Source organism: Bos indicus, chromosome 14, assembly GCF_029378745.1.
Source record: "Bos indicus isolate NIAB-ARS_2022 breed Sahiwal x Tharparkar chromosome 14, NIAB-ARS_B.indTharparkar_mat_pri_1.0, whole genome shotgun sequence".
Taxonomy (NCBI): Eukaryota; Metazoa; Chordata; class Mammalia; order Artiodactyla; family Bovidae; genus Bos; species Bos indicus.
This window is the reverse complement of record NC_091773.1, coordinates 82,314,047-82,340,910: the sequence shown is the minus strand read 5'-3', so window position 1 is coordinate 82,340,910 and position 26,864 is coordinate 82,314,047. Positions and strand designations below refer to the sequence as shown.

Here is a 26,864-nt window from a genome sequence, read left to right as displayed (position 1 = left end):
TGTATGCCAGGATTGCTGTGAGGTTCAAGTGAGCACACAGCAAACACTTAGCAGGGTTCAAGGAACCTGGTCGTTCTTTCTTTCACTGATTGCTCCAGTACATTTACTGTGTTTATGCCTTATAAAGAGACATGACTTACAGCTTCCCAGGGGGCACTAGTGGTACAGAGCCGGCCTGCCCGTGCAGGAGACCCAAGAGATGCAGGTTCAATGCCTGGCTCAAGAAGATCCCCTGGAGGAGGAAACGGCACTCCAGTGTTCTTGCCTGGAGAATCCCACGGACAGAGGAGCCTGGCGGGCTGCAGTCCACGGGGTCGCAGGGAGTCAGACACGACTGAAGCAACTTGGCACATGTCTTGTGAAGTCTAGTTGTGTTAAGCTGGCGTGATCAGGGCTGTCTCCCTATGGCAAAAGCTAAGTATTGTCCCCTTGTTTTGTTCCACAGTAGTAGCCTCCCTTCTCACTAACTTTTAGCTGGGTTGGCATAGAACTGTGCAGAGTTAAGAGTAAATTTCTATCTAGAAGTGACCATGTGACTAAATTCTGGCTGTTGGGTTGTAAGCAGATAATGTGTCAGCTGCTTAAAACTGACCCTGAAGGAAGAAGGGTAGTGTGTCTTTTACTTTTTCCTTCTTCCTACTAAAGGGAATTTGGTCCTGATGGCTGGAACCCAAGCAGCGCTGTTGGGTCATTAGATGGCAGGTTGATGATGTACAGCAGGAAGCCCGAGGACCTGAAAACTTCAGGGAGCTGAGAGTTCCCCTGGCAACGCTTTTGTTTCACCGTAGATTTTTGGTAAAAGAAAAGCAAATCTCTGCATTATCTAATACACTTACTACTATCAAATCTAGTCTTAGTACATGTACTCCAATGTTCACTGCAGCTCTGTTTACAATAGCTAGGACACGGAAGCAACCTAGATGTCCACTGACAGACAAATGGATAAGAAAACTGTGGTACATATACACAATGGAATATTACTCAGCTATAAAAAAGGAATGCATCTGAGTCAGTCCTGATGAGGTGGATGGACCTAGAGCCTATTATACTGAAGGAAGTAAGTCAGAAAGAGAAAAACAAATATCTATACTAATGTATATTGTGGAACCTGGAAAGATAGTACTGATGAACCTTTGTGCAGCAGTGGAGACACGGACATTGGGAACAGACTCTCGGACACGGCTTGGGGGAGGAAGGAGAGGGCGGGACGTGTGGAGAGAGTAATGTGGAAACTTACGTCACCACAGGTAAAACAGACCGCCAACGGGAATTTGCTGTATGACTCGGGAACTCACACGGGCTCGGTAACAACCTCAAGGGGTGGGAGGGAAGTTCAAGTGGGAGGGGACACGGGTAAACCCATGGCTGATTCATGCTGATGTTTGATAGAAACCAATGCAATACTATAAAGCAATTATCCTTTTCATTAAAAATAAATAATTTTTTAAAAAATCTAGTCTTAGGTAACCCTTTACCCTCCTTGAATTAGACCACACTGCTTGACAAATCTTTGCTTCTGGGCTAAGATTTGCTATACTTCCCCAGCCTCTACTCATGATGGACAAACCCACACTTCTGCAATGACTCGCACCTTATATGCATGTTCTGAGTGTTCACCGTGTCTCTGGAAGTAAGCCCAGATGGTCGTGTCACTGGTAGGCCAGCATCCAGCATCTTCTCCGTCTGCTATAAGCAGTCTCTCTTTCCTGGTGCATCCTTGCTTGCTGAGTCGCTTCAGTCGTGTCCGACTCTGCAACCCTATGGACTGTAGCCTGCCAGGCTCTTCTGCCCATGGGATTCTCTGGGCAAGAATACTGCAGTGGGTTGCCGTGCCCTCCTCCAGGGGATCTTCCTGACCCAGGGATCGAACCTGTGTCTCTTAGGTCTCCTGCGTTGGCAGATGGGCTCTTTACCACCAGCGCCACCCAGAAGCCCCTCTTTTCTGGAGTTCTCTCTGAATCTGACCCTCAGCTCTGCCATTCTCTTGCCCCTAGATCACCAGGGCTGTAGCTACTGCCACCGAATAAAGAATAACTACCCTTGGTAGACCCTCATTTTGAATACTTCATCTTGGTGGGCTAGCCAGATTTCATGAAAGAATATGATCTCTGTGAAATCAAACCCCAGCTTCACCAGTCATTAACCCCTTAAGTTAAATTTCTGAGCATTGGTGTGCCAATGTGTAAAATAACACATTTGTCTTGCAAGGAACAACCTGTGTAAAGCTCCTAGTGGCCCCCGGAATTAGAATAGCCGTATGTTTCTTTCCAGCAGGGTCTGAAAGTGTTAGCAACGTAGTACATTCTTCTTTTAAAATGTATTCTTTTACTGTTTCTGGACACAGAGATACTTGGTGGCTCAGATGGTAAAGAATCTGCCTGCAATGCTAAGAGACCTGGGTTCGATCCCTGGGTCGGGAAAGTCCCCTGGAGAAAACCATGGCAACCCACTCCATTGTTCTAACCTGGAGAATCCCATGGACAGAGGAGCCTGGTGGGCTACAGTCCATGGGGTCACAAAGAGTTGGACATGACTGAGCATGCACGCATGCATATGGACACTTGATAAATGAAAGATCCCTTCTCCATTTCTTCTCCAGACCTGGTTTTTTTGTATATAAAGTGAGGCTTTAAATGGTCATTTTAAAGCTTACATGCAGGAAGGATGGAGGGCCTCTGATCCCAGACTTGGCACTAAGTGTATAGTGGATGCTCCTTCTTTATCCCCCTCCAGACTGAGGTCTGATTTTCCTTTCCTATGGTATTGTGATAAAAACTGTAAATCAGAGTACGTTATGTAGAAGGGTTTCCCTGGTGGCTCAGTGACTCAGGAGACTCAGGTTCAGTCCCTGGGTTGTGAAGACCCCCTGGAGGAGGATATGGCACCCCACTCCAGTATTCTTGTCTGGAGAATCCCATGGACGGAGGAGCCTGGCAGGCTACAGTCCATGGGGTCGCAGAGTTGGATACAACTGAAGTCTCTGAGCATGCGTGCGTGCACATTATATAAAACGACTTTTATTCTTACCTCTACTTAGCTACCCTTTAAAGTCAAGTTCAAATGCCACCTACTCCAATGAGCATCCCTGGGTTGTCGCTTCTGCAACACTCACCCCCTCCTACAGCCAGAAGGATAATAATGCAATCAATGGAGAATTGTCAAACGACCTTGGGTGTGATACTTGAGTTTCCCACTATCAATAAGTATAAGTCAACAATATACAAACCTAAGCAGAGTTATAGCTTCTACAAAAACATACTCGGAGATAAAAAAAATTCAGTAACATCAGAAGAGGTCTATTTATTCCAGTTTTTAGACAGCTTAAACCTGTCCCACTGAATTTTCTGCCTTTGTTCATAGGTATGTCTGTGCTCCTTTTTAAATGGTATTCCTTAAAATACACTGTTCATGAATAATCTTTCTAATTCTGTCTGCAACCTGTGCTAACAAGTTTGCAGCAACCAGGGAGCTGTTTTCTCCCAATTGCATTTATATTCAGTGAAAAATCTTTTCAAATATGTATTGGTGCCAAATGACATCTCCTCTGTCTTAAATGAATAATGGCTGGTTTTAATATCTACGACTGGATCTCCCAGTATATGCCCTTACTGCATGCATCTGGGTATGTTTGGTCTGCTTATTAAATTGTTGTGAACTAACCTGTTACTCAAACTCCTAGATGCACTTTTCTGATGAGTTCTTCCAGGGTCCTTTCTTCTTGTTGCAGCTCATTCTGCTTTATGCCATCGCTTATATGCTTGTTTTATGCCGCAGTGTTAAGTGGGGTTCCGGAGAAGCAGATCCTCTGTCTGGAGGATGGAGCAGTGGGCCGGTAGTCTCTTGGGCTTGATGACTTCTGATGTCCAAGAACAGTGTTCCAGAGCAGGAGAGCATCTCAGAGTGGTTCTCAGCAACACACAGCAGCTAGGATACAGGTCCTGCAAAAAAGGGTCTGCTGGCACACGACAGCATCAACTATAGTGGCCTGTGACTTGGTTGCTCTTAAGCATGGAAACCACGTCCTGTTGGTTCCTGAGTCTCCAGGAACCTGACCCCGTGTCTCCTACGGGGAAGCCACTGGTTTGTGCAACTGAGTCGCCCAAGATCTGGAGGAACTGCCCCTTGGGTTTGCCACCCATTTTAATCCATTGCCATTTGTAATAGCAGATGCTGTTAAGGGACTTAGCCAGACCCCTCCCACAGCCCCAAGCAGCAGAGAACCAGGCTATGTGAATGGCAGGAAAAGGACATGGAAGCTCACATTCTGCATTTCAAGAACCCAGGTGCCTTGTCAACGCGAATGCTCTCTAAGGACCAAGTGTTTAAATTCAGAATCAGCAAATAACACCTTAATGTGTGCTTAGTCCTCAGTCGTGTCTGACTCTTTGCGACCCTTTGGATTGTAGCCCGCCAGGCTCCTCGGTCCATGAAATTTTCCAGGCAAGAAAACTGGAGTGGGTTGCCATTTCCTTCTTCAGGGGATCTTCCTGGTCCAGGGATGGAACCCAGGTCTCCTGCATTGCAGGCAGATTCTTTATCATCTGAGCCACCAGGGAAGCCCCAAGTAACACCTTAAGATCAAGTAAATTTATCAGAGAGCAGAATTTCGGTCTGCTCCACTCAGCTCTTAAACGATTTTGTTTCTTTAAATTTTAAAACACAATATATAACACAATGGCTAAACATGAGAGATTATATAAAAGAGTAATAAATGAATAATAAAGGTCTATTTCTCCATCCTCTTGAGTTTCATATCTACTCCCAGAGCTAACTACCATCAACATTTTCTTGGATTTCTATCCATAATTGAAGTAGCTACACAGACATATATATCTATGATTGCACACAGATGATTACAGTGAATACACTGTTCTCTATTGCTTTTTTTAAAATGGATAGTAGATCTTACAGGCTTTTCTACATCAAGACATCGGTATCTATCCATTTTTAAATGAACGTAAAGGTGTCTTCAAATTTCTTTAACCTGTTCTCTTTTACTGAACCTTTCAGTTCAGTTCAATTCAGTCGCTCAGTCGTGTCCGACTCTTTGCGACCCCATGAGTCGCAGCACGCCAGGCCTCCCTGTCCATCACCAACTCCCGGAGTTCGCTGAGACTCACGTCCATCGAGTCAGTGATGCCATCCAGCCATCTCATCCTCTGTCATCCCCTTCTGCTCCTGCCACCAATCCCTCCCAGCATCAGAGTCTTTTCCAATAAGTCAACTCTTCGCATGAGGTGGCCAAAGTACTGGAGTTTCAGCTTCAGCATCCCAGGGCTGATTTCCTTCAGAATGGACTGGTTGGATCTCCTTGCAGTCCAAGGGACTCTCAACAGTCTTCTCTAACACCACAGTTCAAAAGCATCAATTCTTCGGCGCTCATCCTTCTTCACAGTCCAACTCTCACATCCATACATGACCACAGGAAAAACCATAGCCTTGACTAGACAGACCTCTGTTGGCAAAGTAATGTCTCTGCTTTTCAATATGCTATCTAGGTTGGTCATAACTTTCCTTCCAAGGAGTAAGCGTCTTTTAATTTCATGGCTGCAATCACCATCTGCAGTGATTTTGGAGCCCAAAAAACAAAGTCTGACACTGTTTCCCCATCTATTTCCCATGAAGTGATGCGACCGGATGCCATGATCTTCGTTTTCTGAATGTTGAGCTTTAAGCCAACTTTTTCACTCTCCACTTTCACTTTCATCAAGAGGCTTTTTAGTTCCTCTTCACTTTCTGCCATAAGGGTGGTGTCATCTGCATATCTGAGGTGATTGATACACCTCCCGGCAATCTTGATTCCAGCTTGTGTTTCTTCCAGCCCAGCGTTTCTCATGATGTACTCTGCATGTAAGTTAAATAAGCAGGGTGACAATATACAGCCTTGACGTACTCCTTTTCCTATTTGGAACCAGTCTGCTGTTCCATGTCCAGTTCCAACTGTTGCTTCCTGACCTGCATACAGATTTCTCAAGAGGCAGGTCAGGTGGTCTGGTATTCCCATCTCTTGAAGAACTGTCCACAGTTTATTGTGATCCACACAGTCAAAGGCTTTAGCATAGTCAATAAAGCAGAAATAGATGTTTTTCTGGAACTCTCTTGCTTTTTCCATGATCCAGCAGATGTTGGCAATTTGATTTCTGGTTCCTCTGCCTTTTCTAAAACCAGCTTGAACATCAGGAAGTTCATGGTTCATGTACTGCTGAAGCCTGGCTTGGAGAATTTTGAGCATTACTTTACTAGCATGTGAGATGAGTGCAATCGTGCGGTAGTTTGAGCATTCTTTGGCATTGCCTTTCTTTGGGATTGGAATGAAAACTGACCTTTTCCAGTCCTGTGGCCACTGCTGAGTTTTCCAAATTTGCTGGCATATTGAGTGCAGCACTTTCACAGCATCATCTTTCAGGATTTGAAATAGCTCAGCTGTAATGCCATCGCCTCCACTAGCTTTGTTCGTAGTGATGCTTTCTAAGGCCCAGTTGACTTCACATTCCAGGATGTCTGGCTCTAGATGAGTGATCACACCATCGTGATTATCTGGGTCGTGAAGATCTTTTTTGTACAGTTCTTCTGTTCTATTTTTCAGCTCTTACAAGTAATATTTTTGCCATCATAGATTTCTACCATTACGGAGTAAGTGTTTTTCTGTGTATTTCTTTACATACATGTTCTCAGCACTGTTTTTTGAAAAGATTGTCCTTGCTTCCCAACAGAATAATGGTAATGTGGATGGTCAAGGTGGGTACCAGATACCCTACATCTATACTGAATAATTGTGTTTCTTTTAACTAAGATATGCTTTCTCAGTCTCTGTTCATTAGTTTTCCAGCCTCTTTCCCAGAATGCACCTTATAATCAGAAAAGATAGACATTGTCATAATCGAAAAAACCTGAGAGTCATTCTCAAGTTCAGGTCATCTTAATGGCAGATTGTAAAAACCACGTTGGCACCTAATTTATGGGACAGACAACTATTATCGGGGTTAGGGTCCTGTGCAGAGCTGGGCTAGTGCGCTCTCCGAAAGCCGCAGCCCGCCGGGCCCCTCAGCGCTGACCGAGGCTCACTGTCCCCTCTCTGCTTGCAGTGAAGTACATGCGCGAGGCCACCCCCTACGTGACCAAGGGCTCGCCCGTGTCCGAGATCGGCTGGGAGACCCCGCCGCCCGAGTCCCCGCGGCTCGGGGCCGGCGCCCCGGACCCGCTGGCGTCGCAGCCGCCGTCCTTCCACCGAGACCGGAGGAGCATCCCGCTCAGGATGTGCTTCGTCACCCGCAGCCTGGCACTGGCCGACCCCGAGAGCAGGTACGAGTGGGCTGGCCCCTCCAGCTGGCCCGAGGACCGCGAGCAGTGTGTGTCACGTGCGCCCGCCTCCTCTCTTCCTCCCTCCTCCTTTTTCCTTCTTCCTTTATCCTCGCGAGGAATCTGTGTGTTAAGCTCTCGTTCCGGAAATTGTTGAATCGATGGCGTCAGGATCTTTTGTCTCTTCGCTGGGTCTGCCTCTGCCGGACGCTGGGCCAGTTTCTCAAGCTCTGAGCCTCAGTTTTGGCTTCTGTAAAATGGAAATAATTGAAATCCATACTTCCCTGAGTTATGAAGAGTAAATGAGGAAATCCACATGAAGTACTTAGCCCAGAGGAGCCTTCCATGAATATAGGCTGTAATACTATGTATTATTGATGTCGGGTGGTAATAAGCGTGGGCTTCCCTAGTGGCTCAGTGGTAAAGAGTCCGCCTACCATGCAGGAGCTGCAGGACTGTTCAGTCCCTGGGTGAGGAAGATCCCCTGAAGGAGGGAATGGCAACCCACTCCAGTATTCTTGCCTGGAGAACTCCATGGACATGTAGTTTGGTGGGCTACAGGCCACGAGGTCGCAGAGAGTCAGACACGACTGAAGGGAGTGAGCACGCATGCACAGTAATAAGCATGTCGCCTCCCTGGGGCCCTCATCTGTGCCCTCGGAACGTTCAGGGAGAGGATCTTCAGTGCTGTTTTCTGCTCTGAAGCTCTCTTTATTCTCAAGAGAGGAAACAGAGTGGTTTGGATCCAAGTCTAGGATGCCGTTTCCCAACGTCTGTACGTGACTTCTTTGTCACAGGCTAGATACATAAACCAATCCATGGCAATCAGAAGGAGTCCTGGCAAGATGAGCGAATATTTGGGGTCTCTCTTCCCCCCCAAAGTCTTCATCTCCTCTGCACAGAAAATGTACATCTGGAATGAAAAGAAAAGACGTGTAGAAAGGAAAGAGGGAAATGGAGCCAGCGAAGGGGGAATCTTGGTGACCTTTGCATCCACATTTAGATGCTAAAAATAGACAGCTCTCCTGGCCCTTATTTATAACATATGTGGGACAGCTGTGACCCTCCCGAGGAGGAAGTACTTGGCTAGGTTCAGGGCTGCTGGTGGGGAAAACCCAAAGGAAATAGAAACAAGGAGAAAGTTGCCTCCTTGGCTCCCAGCTCGGTGCTTTCTGGTTCTCTTCCCTGTGAACTTAGGCTGAGGAAGCTGCCGGCCCTTCTGACCCCAGCCAGCTGCCGTCTCCTCGGTCAGGGGTCAGAGATGGGCCTTTGTATGAGACAGCCCGGTCCCCGCAGAAGAGAGGAGGCGGGGAGGGCCGTTCCGAGGGGGCCCCGCCTGCCCGGTCCGCACGCCTGCTCCCTTCCTGCTGCCTCCCGGGCCGCAGCGGGCGTCCTTCGCACTGACTTTCCTCCTCCCTGACTTTTTTACCCACCCAGTCAGAACAAGTCCCTTCTCCCAGGAGTCTGAGGTCTGAGATTTCAGGTCTGATGAATTCATAACTTACCCGCTGCCGGTCTTGTGCCGGGCAGCATGCTAATCACTTTAGCCCGGACACTGCAAAGCGCCCGCCTTCGGGTGTGCCCAGCACACAGTTTTGCATTGTTTTTAATGGCCTATCTAGGGTTGCAGAGAGATCTGTGAATTAGTTGCCACATTGACTAGTTGGGAAATTTCACGTTAAAAAGCCAGATTTCTGCTTTTCTAGTAAAATTAGAAGATCTAATGGTATCCTTAGGCCTACATTGCTGCAGGCAGGGCTCTAATCTGTAGCAGCCCAGAAAAGACTTCTCCTTCCAAAAGAGAAGGAGCTCTTCTCATCAGTCCTAATGCCTTACACTTAAGGGATTCAGTGCATCACCTGACCTGCCGGGGTGTTCAGTTTCCACCTAGTCCTTGAATTTGTAACCATGCTTAGACCTCTGCATCTCAGTCATCATCCCCATTCCACAGATAAAGATAACTGAGGCTCAGGGCTCATATAAGTCCCTGTCTTCATAACTAGTATGTGATACAACTGGGCTTTCATCTTGTTCCCATAGAATGGGTGACAGTGTTAGCTTACCATTACCAGAAAAATACAGAGACTAGAAAACTTGGGCTATCGTAGAAGTGGTTAATGCACTGGGGAGAGGGTTTGAGACAATGTCTAGGGTTCCTTTCAACTGTGGACTTACATGCTATCACATTTCTCCCAAGCGTTTAATTACCTTTTAAAGAATCTTTGGAGAGACATCAGGCTTTAGTTCAAACAGTTTATTAAGGCAATGGCACCCCACTCCAGTACGCTTGCCTGTAGCATCACATGGGCGGAGGAGCCTGGTGGGCTGCTGTCCATGGCGTCACGAAGATTCGGACACTATTGATCGACTTCACTTTCACTTTTCACTTTGATGCATTGGAGAAGGAAATGGCAACCCACTCCAGTGTTCTTGCCTGGAGAACCCCAGGGACGGGGGAGCCTGGTGGGCTGCCGTCTATGGGGTCGCACAGAGTCGGACACGACTGAGCAACTGAACTGAACTGAACTGATAGTTTATTTACAATGTTGTGTTAATTTCTACTATATAGTAAAGTTATTCAGTTATATTATACATATATACATTCTCTTTAGTATTCGTTTCCATTCTAGCTTATCCCAAGATATTGAATATAGTTCCCATTTTTTAAACTTTTATGTTGGTGCTCTTCAACTTGATCTCTGGTAAGTATATGTAGGGCCTCCTACAAGGTGAGGGAACGTCTGTCCTCTGGAGTGTGAGAACCAGCAGGGCGTGACTGCAGACGAGAATCCAGCTAAGCCAGAGGGTCCAGGAGGGGATTTTGGTCCAAAGAGATCCAAAACTGCTGACAGTAAATTAACCTTTCACAGTAAATCCATATATCATGTCACCACGATGTAAACTTTACATGTCTTATAATTTTTTCAATTATACCTCGGTAAAACTAAAAAAAAAAAAACTAGGTGACCCTGGTTAAATAAGAGAAGAAAAGAAGAAAGCAATAAATACTTTATGAAACTCCAGTCACATGCTAGGCAGAGTATATTATACCATTCAAAAATACGGACTTTGCAAGACTTTCTTGGTGATTCAGTGGTTAAGGCTTTGAGCTTCCAATGCATGAAATGCAGGTTCAATCCCTGGTCTGGGAACTAAGATCACACATGCTGTGTGGCACAGTCAAAAAAAATTTTTTAAAGAAATATGGTATAGGGCTGGGCAGATTATACACGGCAAATGAAAACTAACAATGAAAACAAAAAGATCATCAGTCTCTCTTGATATATGACACGGTAAAGTGCAGACTGCAAAAGCGCAAAACAGGACACAGAAGGACTGATTTATGCTTAAGGTCAGAGTTCACAAGGAACAGATTTTTCAGCAGTTATGAACGCACATCAAGTAATAGAGCAGCAACCTCTACAGCAAAATCTGCATAAAATGCAAGAAGAAACAGAAGACACTAATGTGAAGTTCAACATACTGCTCTCAACCCAAGACAGGGCAGTTGGGCAGAAGATAAACACGTACAAAAGCCCCCACGTGCAGAATTAAGGAAGGTCTGGGTACATCACAGTCTTTGTACCCTGATAATAAAGAGTACAGTTTTCTTTTCAAAGCCACATAGAACATTCCCCAAATTAACCACAGATTAAGTCACCAAAAATTCTGTAAATTCCATAGAGCAGAAATAATGCAGACAACATCCCCTAATGATTGTAGAATGAAACTAGAAAGTCAGTAACAAAACCAAAGCCCAGAAAGCCTTTCTTCATGGATTTTTAAAAAGCTCTCTCTGAGATAAACAGCTCTTGGGTTAACAGGGAAATAGAAACTGGAAGTGTAGCTGTTTAAAAAGTAATGAAAATAATGCGTATATTAAATATAAAAGGGAAAGAAGGGAAAAGAGAGGGTGTTGACTTGTATCAGCTAACTCTATGGTGGAATCTTAGCTCCATCACTTATGTGTGAATTTAAGTATCTCATTTGATCCAAATTCCCTTAGGTCGCAGGTGCTCTAATCTCTGTTTTAGATGCCTGTGCGCACTCAGTCGTGTCCGACTCTCTGCGACCCCATGGACTGTAGCCTGCCAGGCTCCATGGGATTCTCCAGGCAAGAATCCTGGAGTGGGTTGCCATTTTCTTCTCCAGGGGACCTTCCCGACCCAGGGGTCAAACCCTCGGCTCCTGCATTGGCAGGCAGATTCTTTACCACTGAGTCCCCTGGGAGGCCAACCTCTATTTCATAGACAGTGAAATTTAGTTCAGAAGCAAGAACTGAAGCCAACAGGAAATCTGGGATTCAGACCCAGGCCCGGCTGACACCAAGCTCAATTTCTTAATCAAGGTACCCCGTTGCTTCCAGCTTTCAGCACCTGCCGGGGCAGCCCACCTGACCTGTAAGCACCAGGACCAGGAATTAACGGTCTCCTGGCTGCCAAAACCTCGCTTCTCGGGGCTAATCCCCTCGGCTGGTGCCACACAGCTACTTAGCGTTTGCATTAAAAGCTCTAATGTTCAATTTCTCAAATCAAAGCAGCCTCGAACGGCAGGTAGCATTGCTGCTCTCTCCGTGGAGAAGGTCGCCCAGCAGGCACTGAATCCACAAGAATGTGTCGCTGCCAGCGCTGCTTGTCAAGGACTGCAGTAGTTTTTCTCTTTGAATTCCACCTCTTAAATGTCTCTTGTGTTTCATGGTCCCCTCTTTGCCTTCATGGCCACTGCCCTCGTCCAGGCCCAGACTGTCCCGCATCCTGGAGACCACGATCTCCAGCCTCTGGGCTGAGGGTCTGAGGATCCATGGCAGTGTCAGGTTGGAAACAATGGGCAGAGCAAATGTAACACGCTTACTCGTCCTGGAACCATCCTGCCGCCACCCCTAGCCCGTGGAGAATTGTCTCCCATGAAACCCGTCCCTGGTGCCAAGAGTTGGCTCCACTAGTCTGCACTATTTGGGCAGATTTTTACTGGATGCTTCCCTGGGGGCTCGGATGGTAAGGAATCTGCCTGCAGGGCAAGAGACCCGGTTTCAATCCCTGGGTCGGGAAGGCCTCTGGAGGAGGGGATGATTACCCTCTCCAGTATTCCTGCCTGGAGAAGCCCATGGACAGAGGAGCCTGGCGGGCTACAGTCCACGGGGTCACGAAAGAGTTGGACACACTCGCAACTAACACTTTGACTACTTTCCGAGTTTCTAGTTTGCCCTCTGACATCCCCGACATCTGCCCTACTCACAGCCAGCCAAGGGAGTGTGAAGCATGCAGAATCTGTCCGTGTGGTCAAAACGGCTTCCTGTCGCCTTCACTAGAATTGAAGCTCCTCAGCACTGTGATTCTGCGCCTCTCCTAACTGTCCGGCTCTGCTGCTCCCGTCGTTTGCGGCCAGGAGCCCTTAAACACCCGTGCCTGGCCTGCGCTCGCCTCCCTGACGGCTTCCGAGCACCCTTCGGCCTCAGCACGCATGCCTTGTGTGGAGATCCGTTCATGACAGCATCCTTTATAATGACTTAGGATTGTTGTTTCTAACATGATAACCCAGTTCCTAAAGCCAGAAGACCCTTGAGGTCTGGGATGCCCCGTGCTTTTAATATCCCAACTTTCTAAAAATTGTTATGAAGAGAGATAAGCAGCAAGTGATAGAGGACGTGGAGGGAAATATTAAGAGAAGGTGCACCTGAGTACTCATCTATTCTTGGCGCCATTGCTCATTTTCCATGTTTTCTGTAAATTTGAAATTATTTCTTAAAAAAAAGCTAAAGACCTGCACACTGCCAAAAAATCTCAGCTTTCTAGAACATTGCTTGATCCAAGAAGGCATTCAAAAATATATGATATGTTAATAACTGATAAATGGCATATTTATCTGCCCATTTGGAGTATTCTTAACTTTTCAGAAAGTTCTTTTTAAAAAATCTTTCTCTAAATAGTCTTGGGAATAAGAGGAAAAACACCATTCTATCCTGCCAGGCTCAGCAAACTTAAATCAACAGAGTTAATTACCCAAGCCCATTTCTGGGTTAAAAGCAGACGAACCAATAGGGAGGGTGGGGTACAGAACTTTGCTGTGACTCTGTATAGTGCTAACAGTAACAGACCCTACAGTAGATCTTCACGGTTAATTTGTGGAGCAGGGCACCAGTGTTTCTGTTTAAAGATTTCTTTGTGTGTCTGTGGTGGCTCTTCCTGGCTGCATGCGGGGTTTCTCTAGTTGCGGTGGGTGGGGGCTCTTCTTTCCTGTGGGCGTGGGCTCCTCACTGCAGTGTCTCTCTCGTGGGGCGTGGGCTCTTGGTGTATGGCCTTCAGTAACTGCTCATGGGCTTAGTTGTATGTGGGAGATCTTCCTGGACCAGGGATCAAGCCGCATTGCAAGGTCGATTCTGAACCGCTGGACTGCCAGGGAAGCCCACAGCACACACCAGGGATCGAGCCGCATTGCAAGGTCGATTCTGAACCGCTGGACTGCCAGGGAAGCCCACAGCACACACCAGGGATCGAGCCGCATTGCAAGGTCGATTCTGAACCGCTGGACTGCCAGGGAAGCCCACAGCACACGCTTTTTGTGAAAATCAGTGTACATCTCTGTTTACTGCATACAAGTGAAAAATTCACAGAAACATTACTGTGGCCCAAATGGAAGAGCTCCACTCAGCACGCCATGGTTCAGAGGGTATGGTCTGATAAATCCTATAGTGTGCACGGATTCGTTCCTTCAAAGTTCTCTCAATGATGTCACCGCAATTCAGCACCCAGACTTCAGTTCAGTCGCTCAGTCGTGTCTGACTCTTTGCGACCCCATGAACCGCAGCACGCCAGGCCTCCCTGTCCATCACCAACTCCCGGAGTCCACCCAAACCCATGTCCATTGTGTCGGTGATGCCATCCAGCCATCTCATCCTCTGTCATCCCCTTCTCCTCCCGCCTTCAATCTTTCCCAGCATCAGGGTCTTTTCAAATGAGTCAGCTCTTTGCATCAGGTGGCCAAAGTATTGGAGTTCAGCTTCAACATCCTAGACTTCAGCCAGAGAGAATCAGAAACCTCATTAGAGACACAGTACATCCATCTCCAATGTCAAGGGGTGGGTACATGTTAACCAAACAAGTCAGGATTCACTTGTAAGGCAGTATGATTGTCAAGCAGATGGAAACACTCGTATAGGAGGATCGTCACGTCCCCATTAGGGGCAGGCCGTATTGGAAGACCAGTGTAAATAATAAGCCGAACACCAGAACTCCAAGTGACAAAAACACTGCAGAGTTTCGAGGCAACCTAAGCAACGCATTCTTTCTGCATAGGCCAGCTCTGTGAGAAATTCAACTGTCACCAAGGTTATCAAGACAAGATATGCCAATCGACCTTAAGAAATGTATTTCAGGTGAGGAAGCTGGAAGCCGTGCCTTCCCAGATCCAGAGGTCTTTGCCAAGTGTCAGTTGCTCTCTCTGCGCCCCCATGGACTGTAGCCCACCAGGCTTCTCGTCCATGGATTCTCCAGGCAAGAGCACTGGACTGGGCTGCCCTTTCCTCCTCCAGGGTGGCTGTTATACCAGTCTCTGCTCCACTGGGACTGCCGTCTTCTGGGTCTGTGTGTAGACGGGCCGGGTTCCCCAGGCGGCTCACCCTTGCCGTCTTAGATTCACCTGGGCTTATTTCTGATGGGATCAGAACAGCGGACTGAGTTTTTCTGATGTAATTAAATCATTTTCCAGTCCTGGCGCCCTGAAGCTGCTCCCCTATCTCCTTGTTCAGAGTTTTAAATGATTCCAAATACTTCAATTACACATTTATAAACAGATGATCTTTCAGCCGCTCCCCTGCAACGGAAGAGTCATCATTTTTACTGGTTTAGCCTTATTTTCTCCTTTTTCCACATTGTTTCCTTGTCCCTCTCCATCCTCAGAGCTTAGGTAAGATTCTCAACTGTATTCTTTAAACTTAGAAGACGATTGGGACTTGCCTGGTGGTCCAGTGACCGAGACTCTCAACTCCCAATGCACGGGGCCCAGGTCTAATCCCTGGCTGGGGACGCAGATTCCCACACGCCACAGCTGTGGGTTTACATGCCACACCAAGGTGAAAGGTCCCACGTGCCACAGCTGAGACTCTTCACAGCCGATAAATACATTGATTAAAGTAAATACTTTCTTCAGAAAAGAATACTATTGAAAAGTTCCCTGCCAGAGTACACAGTAGTACATCCAGAGTATTGATTCGTGAGGTAGTATAGCCATCTTCACTCCACAGTGACTCCTTGTTTGTGAACAATGTTTCTCCTGGAAGAAGGCTCACAAAGCATGTATTTTCTTGCTTCTGTTTTCCTCACTCTTGGTTGGACACATCCTGGTGGCCTCATAACTGAAAATAGCACCAGCAGATCATGATTGATGTTAACATTTTGGAAACAAAGAGAAAATGTAAAATCAATTTATAAGGGTGCTGTCGTAAGTGGACACAGTTTAAGCATCTGAAACAGAGGCCCAGATTAAAACCATTATCAATGAATAAAACTGTGGTGTCGAAGTTAGAAAATATGGGTTTGAATCCCAATTCTGTCGCTTATTCCCTTCAACTTTAGGCAAAGTATCTAATCTCTCTGGTTCCCAGGTTCCTTATCTATAAGATGTGCTTTATTTTAAAATACTAACCACATAAGATTGCTGTGATGATTAGATGACTTAATGTAGATATCCGGGCAGCGTAACCATGGCATAAACGTAGCTTTCAACCAAAATATCCTCATTCCTGGGTGCGGGAGGGGTGGGTGGGAGTGTGGGGGTTCTTTCCAGCAGAGAGGAGTTTCTGGGTCATCTCACCAAGCTGCTGAGCAGAAGTTATTTGTAAGACATCCTTTCACAGAGGGTTTTAGCCTGTTGAAACGAATGGCTCTCTGCAGAAAGGTCAGTTCCAGTTTCCTATCTCCTGGGTTCACCAAATCTTAGCTGTCATCTGTGTATCTAGAAAGACTTCTGCCCACCCAGCATTCCCGGCCACCACCCCACCCACAGCCTGGTTCCAGGGGTGCGCATGGTCAGCTTGAATGCTCATCCCTTAGTTTTCAAGGCTCTCCTACCCTTTCTTTTAATACCTAGGAGTTGCCTTGTCTTTCTTGCCAGCTTAGCATTACATTAGAACCTAAGCAAGCCAGCTTGTCCCATCACCCTGTACCCCACGTGTCCAGGTGTTCACTGCAGAGGGTCTCCGCGTTGGCACTGACCAGCTTTGTGCTGGAGCTGGACGCCTCCTCGCAGGACTACGGAAGTGTGTGGTCAGTCGTGTGTGTCATGAACAGAAGCCAGTGTTCTAGTTTTCATCCTGTTTAAAAAAATAAGTTAAGCTTTACTGTCATGTGGAAAACTGAAGCCCAACAAACGAGTGCCAGCCTCTGGACGGCCCACCGCTTTCACCTGCCTGGGCTCCCCCACCACCTAGAGTGCCAGCTGGGCCACGCTTATTGTCTGCCTGTGCCTGTCCGTTGATCTCCCTTCTGTCTGCTCTTGTTTCCTGCTCCCTTTTGGCTGCGCTGGGTCTTCCTTGAGTGTGCAGGCTTCTCGGGCTACGTAGCGTGTGGTCTGCAGTGACGGGCCCCGTGTCTGAGGCAGGAGGGCTGAGGCGCCCCGCAGCACGTGGGGTCTTAGTTCCCGACCAGGGGTTGAACCCACATCCCCTGCATTGGGAGGCGGATTCTTAACCACCTGGACCACCAGGGAAGCCTCTGGTCTTGTTTCTTATTTAGACAAGTCCAGTGAAATATTTTGTTACTGTAGGGAAAATGTGCATAAAACAAGAGATGGCCTTGGTGTTTGTTTGACTGTGCTCACATCCTGCATTTGGGAAATATAGAGAATTGAATATAAACTCTGTTTCAGCAAAAGATGGTTGGGAAGGGGGCGTTCAGGGAGGTTGGGCTGAATTAGTCAGAAATCTGACATAGGAAGTCCTAATCAGTTACATATGTGTGTGCTTAGTCGCTCAGCCATGTCCGACTCTTTGCGACTCATGGACTATAGCACACCAGGCTCTTCTGTCCATGGGATTCTCCAGGCCAGAATACCAGAGTGGGTTACCATACCCTCCTCCAGAGGATATTCCCAACCCAGGAATCGAACCCAGGTCTCCGCATTGCAGGGGATTATTTACTGTCTGAGCCTCCAGGGAGTTTTTTATGTAATTTTATTTGTCTGTTATTGGCTGGGTCTTCGCTGCTGCGAGGTCTGCTCTTTAGGTGCAGTGCATGGGCTTCTCGTCGCGGTGGCGTCTCTCACTGCAGCCTTGTGTGGACTCCAGGGTGCGTGGTTTCAGTAGATCCACCCCTGTACACAGGCTCAGTAGCTGTGGCACTCGGGCTTAGTCACTCTGCAGCCTGTGGGATCTTCCCGGATCGGGGATTGAACCCATGTCTCCTGCATTGGCAGGTGGATTCTTTGCCACTGAGCCCCCAGGGAGGCCCAGTTACGTGGTTTTTAAGGGTACGCAGTGAGACGAAGTCAGGCGGTATGCCTCTTAGCATTCATGACAGGCCTAAGAAAATTTGTAAGACACTCCCTTTTTAAAGTAATTTTAAATGAAACTTTAAATATTAACAAAATAATAAAGGCAGATAGTTTAAAAATCAAGTAAATCTAAAGGATTTATTTTATTAAAAAAAGCAATATGTTTTATCATTAATCTGCAGCCCCTTTGTAAACTAATCCAGAGACTCATGTCTGGGATCTGGGAAATTTTCTTTTATTATTTACTGGATAAAATTCTCCTGTTTCCTTTGCTCTCTCTCTGCTTCTGCTGTTGGAAGAGTATTGGGCCTCCTGGATTGATTTTCTAAGTCTATTTCTTTCTCTTTATCGTGTTTTTTACTTTATTTTTTGACCTTTCTCACGAACGTGTCCTGTTTACATTTCAGCTATTGTATTTTAGCTCTTTTTGTTCTTTGAATGTTCCTTTTATTAAGAGAATTTTGTTCTTGTTTTGCGGGTGCCAAATTTTCTCTTCTTGTAGAGTATCAGTTCATTTAGTTTCTTTGCATCTTTGCTTCTCCAGTTACCTTGTTCTGTCTGTTCCGATTTCATCTTTCTTGCTGGAGGTTCTCCTCAAATGTCTGGTGATCGTTGCTCTCAGCTCTTTTTACACAGAGAGACTAAGAAGCCTGTTGAAACCTATGTGCGTCTGGGGTGGGGCTTAATCATTGGTGAGAATTCAGGTACAGTTGTTGCTTGGTGAGTCCGCGGTTCTGAGACCCCTTCCGATCCTGCACATGTTGGCGTTTGGAAGTGTGAGTTACTTTAAGGGAGAACCGTCCGGTCTCTCCTCGAGTCCTCTGAGCGTCCCACCACTCAGCTTGCAGAACTCGTGCAGAGCACTTGTTTCTAGCCCTGCGCCAACCCCGGCCCTCTCCCTGGAGGTTCCGAGCCCTGCATGTTTGCAGAGTCGGGGCTCACATGTCACTGAAATCCTGTCTTCAGCCCTCTAAGTTGTATCATTAAATTCCTTGCCTCTTTCTCTACTCCGTGTCAGTTACCTGGCTCCACTGCTGTCTGTATTTCAAACACATATTGAACTCTTGCCTGTCTTATTTTCTTGTGGGTTTTGTATGTATTTTGTGATCTTTTTACTGAGATCTTTTAAGGGAGAAGATATGATCATGGGTGGCCAAGCTGCTGTTTTTTCCCTAATAAGAACACTTGCATAACTTGCATCTTTGCATACAACAGACACTAAAGGCTCACTTTAATGAGCTTAAACATTTTCATAGTCTTGTTATTTTTAAGAAAATCAGTTTCCTTCATAGATACACTTCAGTACTGTATTCATCCTAATTATCATACATTGTTAATCAGTGGGAGATGAATTAGTAAGGCTTCCCTGGTAACGGTAAGCAAGTTACAGAAGGGAATTTAACTATCTTTAGTTAGCCTTGAGAAAGAGTTGAGGAGAGGGCTCTCTGGGTATGATTCTGTGATTTCATCAATACACAGTAAAGTGAGTTCATCTGAATCCATTCCTGTTCCTCTAAACACTGTTCCGGGAAAATCTCAGTTTCCCCTTTCCTAAGAGCACTTTGAGACATTGAACTTGACCATCTGGGTACTGAGAGATTTCTGCTGATGTTGACTCTCAATATTTAGGTCTTGATCCTTTGTTCTTGATATATTAATTGAACTCTATTTGGTTTGCAAAAAGCTGCCCCAGGATTTTCCAGCTGAGATAATGAAGCCTCTGAAAATAACCCCAATGGTCTCATGCAGGCATTCTCGGTTCAAGCAGGCATCTCCTACCAGGGTGTGGGGACAGGGAGAGAGGGGAAGGTTCAGGAGCAGTCCCTGCCTTCCTCCCTTCAACGCACACATGGAATTGTACTTTCCTTAGTAGAGGATGGGCTTGGGGCACAGAGGGCTGCAGGCACATTCAGAAAAACACCCACGTGGGCATACGGGGCCTGTCTGTCAGCAGACACCCCTCTGTTTCTAAACAAGGCTCGAATGGGATTTGACATTGCCAGTCCTTTAGTACCTGGCTGAGGTTTCTTTCCATTTTTATTTTTTAAAAATTTATTTATTTATTTGACTGTGCCAGGTCTTAGCTGTGGCCCACAGGATCTTCAGTCTTCATGGGAGCATGTGAGATTGGTTTTTGTTTTTGTTTATTTTTAAGTTGTGGAGTGCAAACTCTTCACTGTAGCATTTGAATCTAGTTCTCTCACCAGGGGTTGAACCCAGGCCCCCTGCACTGCACGGTGTCTTAGCCACTGGGCCACCAGGGAAGTCTCTGTTTCCTTTTCTTAATTTCAACTTTTAAATGAGTAGGTTTTGGTTCTTCTTTGCTAGATACTGAAGCTACAGCAGTAATAGATAGAGTTCTTCCCCAACACAGCTCACCATCAGCCGGGGAACAGGGACAAGGACACTGAGCAATTCCACGGAAAGACACTGGGGAGACGAAGAGGGCTGTGGGAGCTGCCTCTCAGGACAGCTGCCTAATCCAGAGTCCAGGTTTTGGACGGGGTAGGCGGGAGCAACGGGGAATGACTGTCAGAGAGGGTGATGTCTGTGCGGAGACGCGACTTATGAATCAGAAGTTAGTTAGGCCAATGGTTGGGGTAGAGAGGCAGAGAAGGGATTCTTGGCAAAGGAAATAGTACGAGTCTAGGCACCAAGGCAAGAAAAGAGTTAGTTCTGTGGCAGAACTGGGACAAGTCAGTCCTTTCTGGAGCTGTTGATGGGAAAACCATGTCAAGAGTCTGGAAAGGCCAGCACAATCGGGGTAAGCCAATTTATGGTTGGACTTTATCCTGGAGGGTCTGGAGCTATGGAACAACGTAACAGAGACAGGCCGCACAGTGAAGTGTGGATGGAGCAGGGCCAGGGCTGGAGGCCAGGGAGCCAGGAGGGGCTCTTGCGGAAATGGAGACAAGAAATAATCCAGGCAGCTACTAGAGTAGGACAGAGGCACTGAAGAGAAGCTAGATGAAGTTGAGAGATTTTAAGAGAGAGAATCTGCAGGAGGTCACGATCAAGCGGGCCCGGAGGCATGAGGTGGAAGAAGGCGTCCAGAGCTCACTATGGACATGGACGCGGTGACACATGCTGGTTCCCCGATTCCTGCCACGGCATTGCAGACAGGTGTGTTTTGGTGCAGGGTTGGGGGAAGGCAGAGGCAAAGAACAAGTGTAGGTCTTTGGAGACACTGCCTTGTTTGAGAGTCCAAGTATGAGAGTCCAAGAAAGGACCATTTCTTGAAGAGTGGACTGGGTTCAAGGAACCCATGATGGATGAAAAAGGACCCAGGGCTTAGGAACAGTGGGAAGTTGGTCCCATCTCCTGGGACTGAGGAGCAGAGGGAACTGCTGAGGATCAACGTCCTGGAGAAACGCGGTGGCCCAGGGAGGGGTGGGTAGGGCAGCATCCCCAACCTTTCTCTTCTCCTGCCCTCGAATCATCAGACGATGCTTCTGGTAGGCTGCATGCAATTAGAAGCCAAGGCTAGGGAGCCTGAGTGATAGTTAGAGTTTGACATCTTGAAACACAGAGCAGGACAAAGAAGGGAGAGAATGAATCTGGAGGCAAATACAGAAACAAAAAATCACAGAAGTGTGTTTACACTCTGCCTTTTGAACATCGGTCTGATGTGTATGTGACAAGTAATAACTAGTCATGGGAACAGTGTGCTTGACATCAGTACTCTGTTTCCTGACCTTGTTGGATAGAATCATCTTGGATAGGCCCTAACTGATATTTGTCCATTCCTCCTCATCAGTGGAGTTATGCCCTGTCTCAGGGCCTTCCTTGGTGGCTCAGACAGCAAAGACTGCCTGCAAGTCAGGAGACCTGGAGAAGGGAATGGCTATCCGCTCTGGTATTCTTGCCTGGAATTCTAAGGACAGAGGAGCCTGGCGGGCGGCGGTCCATGGGGTTGCCAAGAGTCGGACACAACTGGGTGACTAGCACAATTCAGAGGTTTGGTTGAGATTTCTTTTCACCACGGTGATGTGACCTGGATAAAGAGATGACAATTGAGAGGTTCAGAGGAAAAGATAGTTGATTTTATTCAGGCTGGAAGCTGCCGGAAGGGCAGAGACACAGGGAGCAGACAGGGCAGCGAACTTGGGAAGCGGCCTTGATGATGACTGTCGTCTCCTCAGAGAGTCCGGGCGTCCGCAGGGCTGGCCTCTTCCGCTTGACAGAGCCGGGGCTGGAGGGGCAGGTGAGCCCTGCTGTCCCTCTGCCAGGCTGCTCTTGAGGGTGGAATCTGCCCTGAAAAGGCGGCAGACAGAGCAGGGGGGGCAGTGCATGTGAGCAGCAGCCTTTGGTCAGTGGGAATCTTTATAATGTTCATTTGCTCTCGTCAAAAAGGCCTCATCATTTACCCTTTATGGACACTCTTTGACTTGGAATTCAGCGTGCTTTTTTTCCTAGAATAAAACCGTCTCCTCCGCTTCTGTTATGAAACACACAGCGAAGGCCAAGTAGTGCAATTTGTTTTCGTTTCCTGTGTTATTAAATCTTCAGGCAAGTGGAAAATATTCCCTCATGTTACCTGGAAACGAAACACTAGGCCCAGAGCTTAGGATTCTTGGAGCTGTTTTTCTCAAGCTCTCTGGTAATATATATATATATATATGTATATATATATATATATATATATTTTTTTTTTTTTTTTTTTTTTTTGGTGGATGCATTGTGTTGTCTTGAAAAGACAATTGACTTTGGCCAAGCCAACCTGAGTTTCACTGCTAGCATTTCTGCTTCCTCTCTGCGTGATTTTGGTCAATTTACTAGCTTCTTTAATTTTTTTTCAACATATAAAATGAGGGTGACAGTGTCCCCATGTTTGTGCTGTTTTATGAATGAAGCAACTTTAAAGTTCAAGTGTTAGTCGCTCAGTTGTGTCCGACTCCTCGTGACCCTGTGAACTGCAGCCCACTGGGCTCCTCTGTCCATGGAGCTCTCCAGGCAAGAGCGCTGGAGCACGTTGCCATCTGTGTGCCTAACTGCCTGGCACAGAGTAGTTACTCAACCTCTTCCCATTTCCTTTTTTCTTATCCAAAGATAACCACCCCTAAAAAGATTATCAAGAGATTCTTTCAGCGTCATGAAGATATGTTAAGAATTTGTTAGGTAGTTTTATTAAGTGCTAGGAAAGCCCTGGGTGAAATATTTATTATATTGGAAAGTGTAAAATAGCTGTTTAGCAGATGAAAACCCTCCTGATTTTATACACTCCTGTCTAATACCACATCCATAGTAGCCGACAGTTTGAAGAAGTAGGTCAAATTGCAAATAGTATCTTTAGATTAATTTCTCCAGGAAGGAATCAGGACTTGAATCACTAAGAAGGGGTAGACTCCTACCAAGGCCACTTGCATTTTTATAAACATTTTCCAATAAGTCTTGATGGAAGAATCCTCTAGCTCGCTGTCAGATATGTAGAGAAGGAGAGTGATAAATAGAGCACATGTGTGTGCCAGAGTAGGCATTCAAGCCGAAATGTTGCTGTGGATCCAGCGGTAATCTCAGGGTCCTGTTGGCTTCAGTTTGCATCAGGTTTCCATGCTTCACAAATCTGTCATCATGTCCGTGCCCAGAATCATAACAGTGCTGCTCATGGCGACCAGCAGTAGAGAACGTGCATCTCAGTCATTTTTTTCTGGATCTGCAGGTGTTTTTCTTATGTTCCGTCCATCTTTTCTTTTTGAATTCTTTATAAGACAGGAAATGCACCGTTTTGAGGCAGATTCTTAGAGCTCTTGACGTCTGTGGAGGAGGGAAGCACTGACCAGTGTACACCAGTGTTGAGCTGAATGAACTGACCAAACCTCCATCACAAACCAGCGCTCAGAGCAGCTAGGAACCAGTGAGCCACTGCTTCCTGGAAGTCTCTGTGTTTCAGTGGAAAGAGCCTGTGCCTTTGACAACAGAAGCACTGGGTTTACACTCTGGCTCTTAGATCTTGGACACCTTATGTTACCTCTCTAAGCCCCAATTATCCACCTATAAAATGGGCATAATGAAACCTACTTTTCAGAATCGTTACACAGATTAAATGCCTCTCAAAATGAGATATGCATAGCCTCTTAGACAAAGTAGGTTTCAGCAGGGAATATTTAAGACAAGTGAATGAAAGTGTGTACCTTCTAGGAACATGAATCGTACTCTTAATTTTGGGAGAGTAGAATTTATTATAGAGTTCATTCACTTGAATTGCAAAGCTAAAATGTGAGACTTCAAACAAATTTATGCTTGGAGTTATTTTAGCTAAAACATAAATTTCCTGAAAGTACATGTTTACTCATTTCAGCAATGAAGAGTTCTTAGAAAGTTGTTAGAAGAGCTTGTGTATGTAACAGTATTTAGCAAATGTTGTCAGTCACATCACAGTGAAGAAACAGAAGCCAGTCTGTGTGCTGTGTGCTAAGTCGCTTGGTCGTGTCCATCTCTTTGTGACCGCATGGACAGTAGCCCTCCAGGCTCCTCTGTCCATGGGACTCTCCAGGCAAGAATCCTGGAGTGGGTTGCCATTTCCTTCAGTCAAGGTAACTTAAACAGAGAAGGATTTAATATAAGGAATTCACTGTTTACAAAAACAATGGGAAGACATTCGATTGGGTCCCCCTTACTGACCCTCGGAACTCCATAGGACTGGTATAATCAGGAAAGTGGGGGACCAGGAGGTTGCCCCTGAAACTGTTGAAGTTATGTAGCACCAGAGTCGTGATCAGGAATCAGGAAACTGAGGTCGGGGTGCGGAACTTTGCACCTGCCTCCCAACACACAGAAAACTGGCGATCAGACCCTGCCGCTGCAAGCCAGTTGCCTTTGCCTCTTCCTTTCTGTGTTGCCAGCCTGGCTTGCCAGCAGTGGCAGTTAGAACATCAGAAGTACGTCCTTCTCTTCCAAATCTTATGGGAATAGATAAATGCTATATCTGAGATAACCTTGTGTCTCTGGAACCCTAGCTGCAAGGGAATCTGGAAAGATGGATGCATTTTTTAAGCAGTCTACTTTATAAAGAGAGTCCAGTGAGTCTGAATAAGCCAGGTCGTAGCCTCCATCCCGTGAAGCGTTGGTACATGGTAGGAGCTCAGACAGTGCCCATTCTGCTCTCTTCTTCTGTAGAAGGCTCAAAAAAAAAAAAAAAAAAGAGGCGGGGGAGAGAGCTTAAAGGAAGTTCTGAGCCTTTATATGGCTTGTGGAATTATTGCAGAGGTAGTCCCTTCTCTCTGGAGCAGTTTTGTTTTCTTTTATTTTTAATGTTTACATATTCATTTGTTTGGCTGCCGTGGATCTTAGTCGCAGCACACGAGACGGGATCTGTGGTCTCCACTGTGCTGTGTGGGATCTTCAGTTGCAGAATGCAGACTCTTAGTTGTGGCAGGTGGGATCTAGTTCCCTGACCAGGGATTGAATCCAGGCCCCCTGCATTGGGAGCAGGGAGTCTTAGCCACTGGACCACCAGGGAGGTTCTTTGGGATCAGTTTTGTAGAGTTCTGGAAACAGGTTATAGTGGCAGAGAGACTAGTGCTCACCGAAGAGTCCATTTGTTCCTCTGAATTTCCAGGGCGTCTTGTAGTTTGAGACTAATTCTGGCTAATGAAATGTGAGCAGAAATGATGGGCGTATGTGTTCTTGGAGGTGCAGCTATGAAATGGGGAGGCTTCCTGAGCAGATCCCCACCCCATCCACCTCAGACCCTTGTTGAATGTAGGCACGTTCTTTTAGTGAAGTCTGGTTATGTTGGATAACTGAAATTTCAGGATAACTTAATACTGCCTTAAACCTTTCTCATCATTACTAATGTGATCATCATTAGTAATTCGGTCCATTCGGTCCAGCTGATTGATACTTACTGGGTGAAAGTGTTAGTCGCTCAGTCATGTCTGACTCTTTGCTACCCCACGGACTATAGCCCTCCAGGCTTCTCTGTCCATGGGGATTCTTCACGCAAGAATACTAGAGTGGTTGCCATGCCCTCCTCCAAGGGATCTTCCCCACCCAGGGATGAAACTCAGGTGTCCCACATGGCAGGAAGGTTCTTTACCTTCTGAGCCACCACGGAAGCCCATTTACTGGGAGACATCCATCCCATCACTTCATGACAAATAGATGGGGAAACGTTGGAAACAGTGGCAGACTTTATTTTCTTGGACTCCAAAATCACTGCAGATGGTGACTGCAGCCACAAAATTGAAACGCTTGCTCCTTGGAAGAAAAGGTGGGACAAATCTAGACAGTGTATTAAAAAGCAGAGACATTACTTTGCAACAAAGGTCCATCTAGTCAAAGCTAGGGATTTTGCAGTAGTCATGTATGGATGTGAGAAATGGACTATAAAGAAAGCTGAGTGCTGAAGAATTGATGCTTTTGAAGTGTGATGTTGGAGAAGACTCTTGAGAGTCCCATGGACTGCAAGGAGATCCAACCAGTCCATCCTAAAGGAAATCAGTCCTGAATATTCATTGGAAGGACTGATGCTAAAAGTGAAGCTCAGTACTTTGGCCACCTGATGCAAAGAAACAACTCATTAGAAAAGAGCCTAATGCTGGGAAAGATTGAGGGCAGGAGGAGAAGGGGATGACAGAGGACGAGATGGTTGGATGGCATCACCGACTCTACAGACGTGAGTTTGAGCAAGCTCCGTGAGATGGTGAAGGACAGGGAAGCCCGGTGTGCTGCAGTCCGTGAGGTCACAAAGAGTCAGCCAGAACTGAGTGACTGAACAAACCAGTAAATATTCTTTTTTCAACTAAATGCCTTTAACTAAAAATACCTTCAACAAAAAAAGGGAAAAAAGGAAATGGAATTTTCTCTTTCGTACTTTATATAGTTTTCAATTTAGAGCCTAAAAAAATTGCTTTTTTGTTTTCCCTATTTTTAGTCAAAAGCATCCAAGTGAATGAGCATGACTTAGGTACCAGAGACAGGACTGTGGGGCCTTTTCACACTTAGAACATGTGAAAAGCCCCTTTCATTAAAGCGATTAGAGCTGTTACTTTTGGGAACTGCTATTCCTGGTGGCCACCGCACTTTCCCTCTGGGCCTAGAGGTCACCTTGTTCCAGAGGAAGCGCTGTCTCTGCCTGC

At 46.4% G+C, this 26,864-nt stretch overlaps 1 protein-coding gene across 1 annotated transcript in view; it reads left to right on the top strand.

The window, feature by feature from the left end:
• The window catches only part of SNTB1 (syntrophin beta 1), a 250,907-nt gene that overhangs the window by 104,521 nt on the left and 119,522 nt on the right, over window positions 1-26,864 (top strand). Inside the window, exon 2 of the mRNA XM_070803124.1 lies at window positions 7,086-7,302. Within this exon, the coding sequence (XP_070659225.1) occupies window positions 7,086-7,302 (217 nt within the window). The remainder of the gene's footprint in view (window positions 1-7,085; window positions 7,303-26,864) is intronic.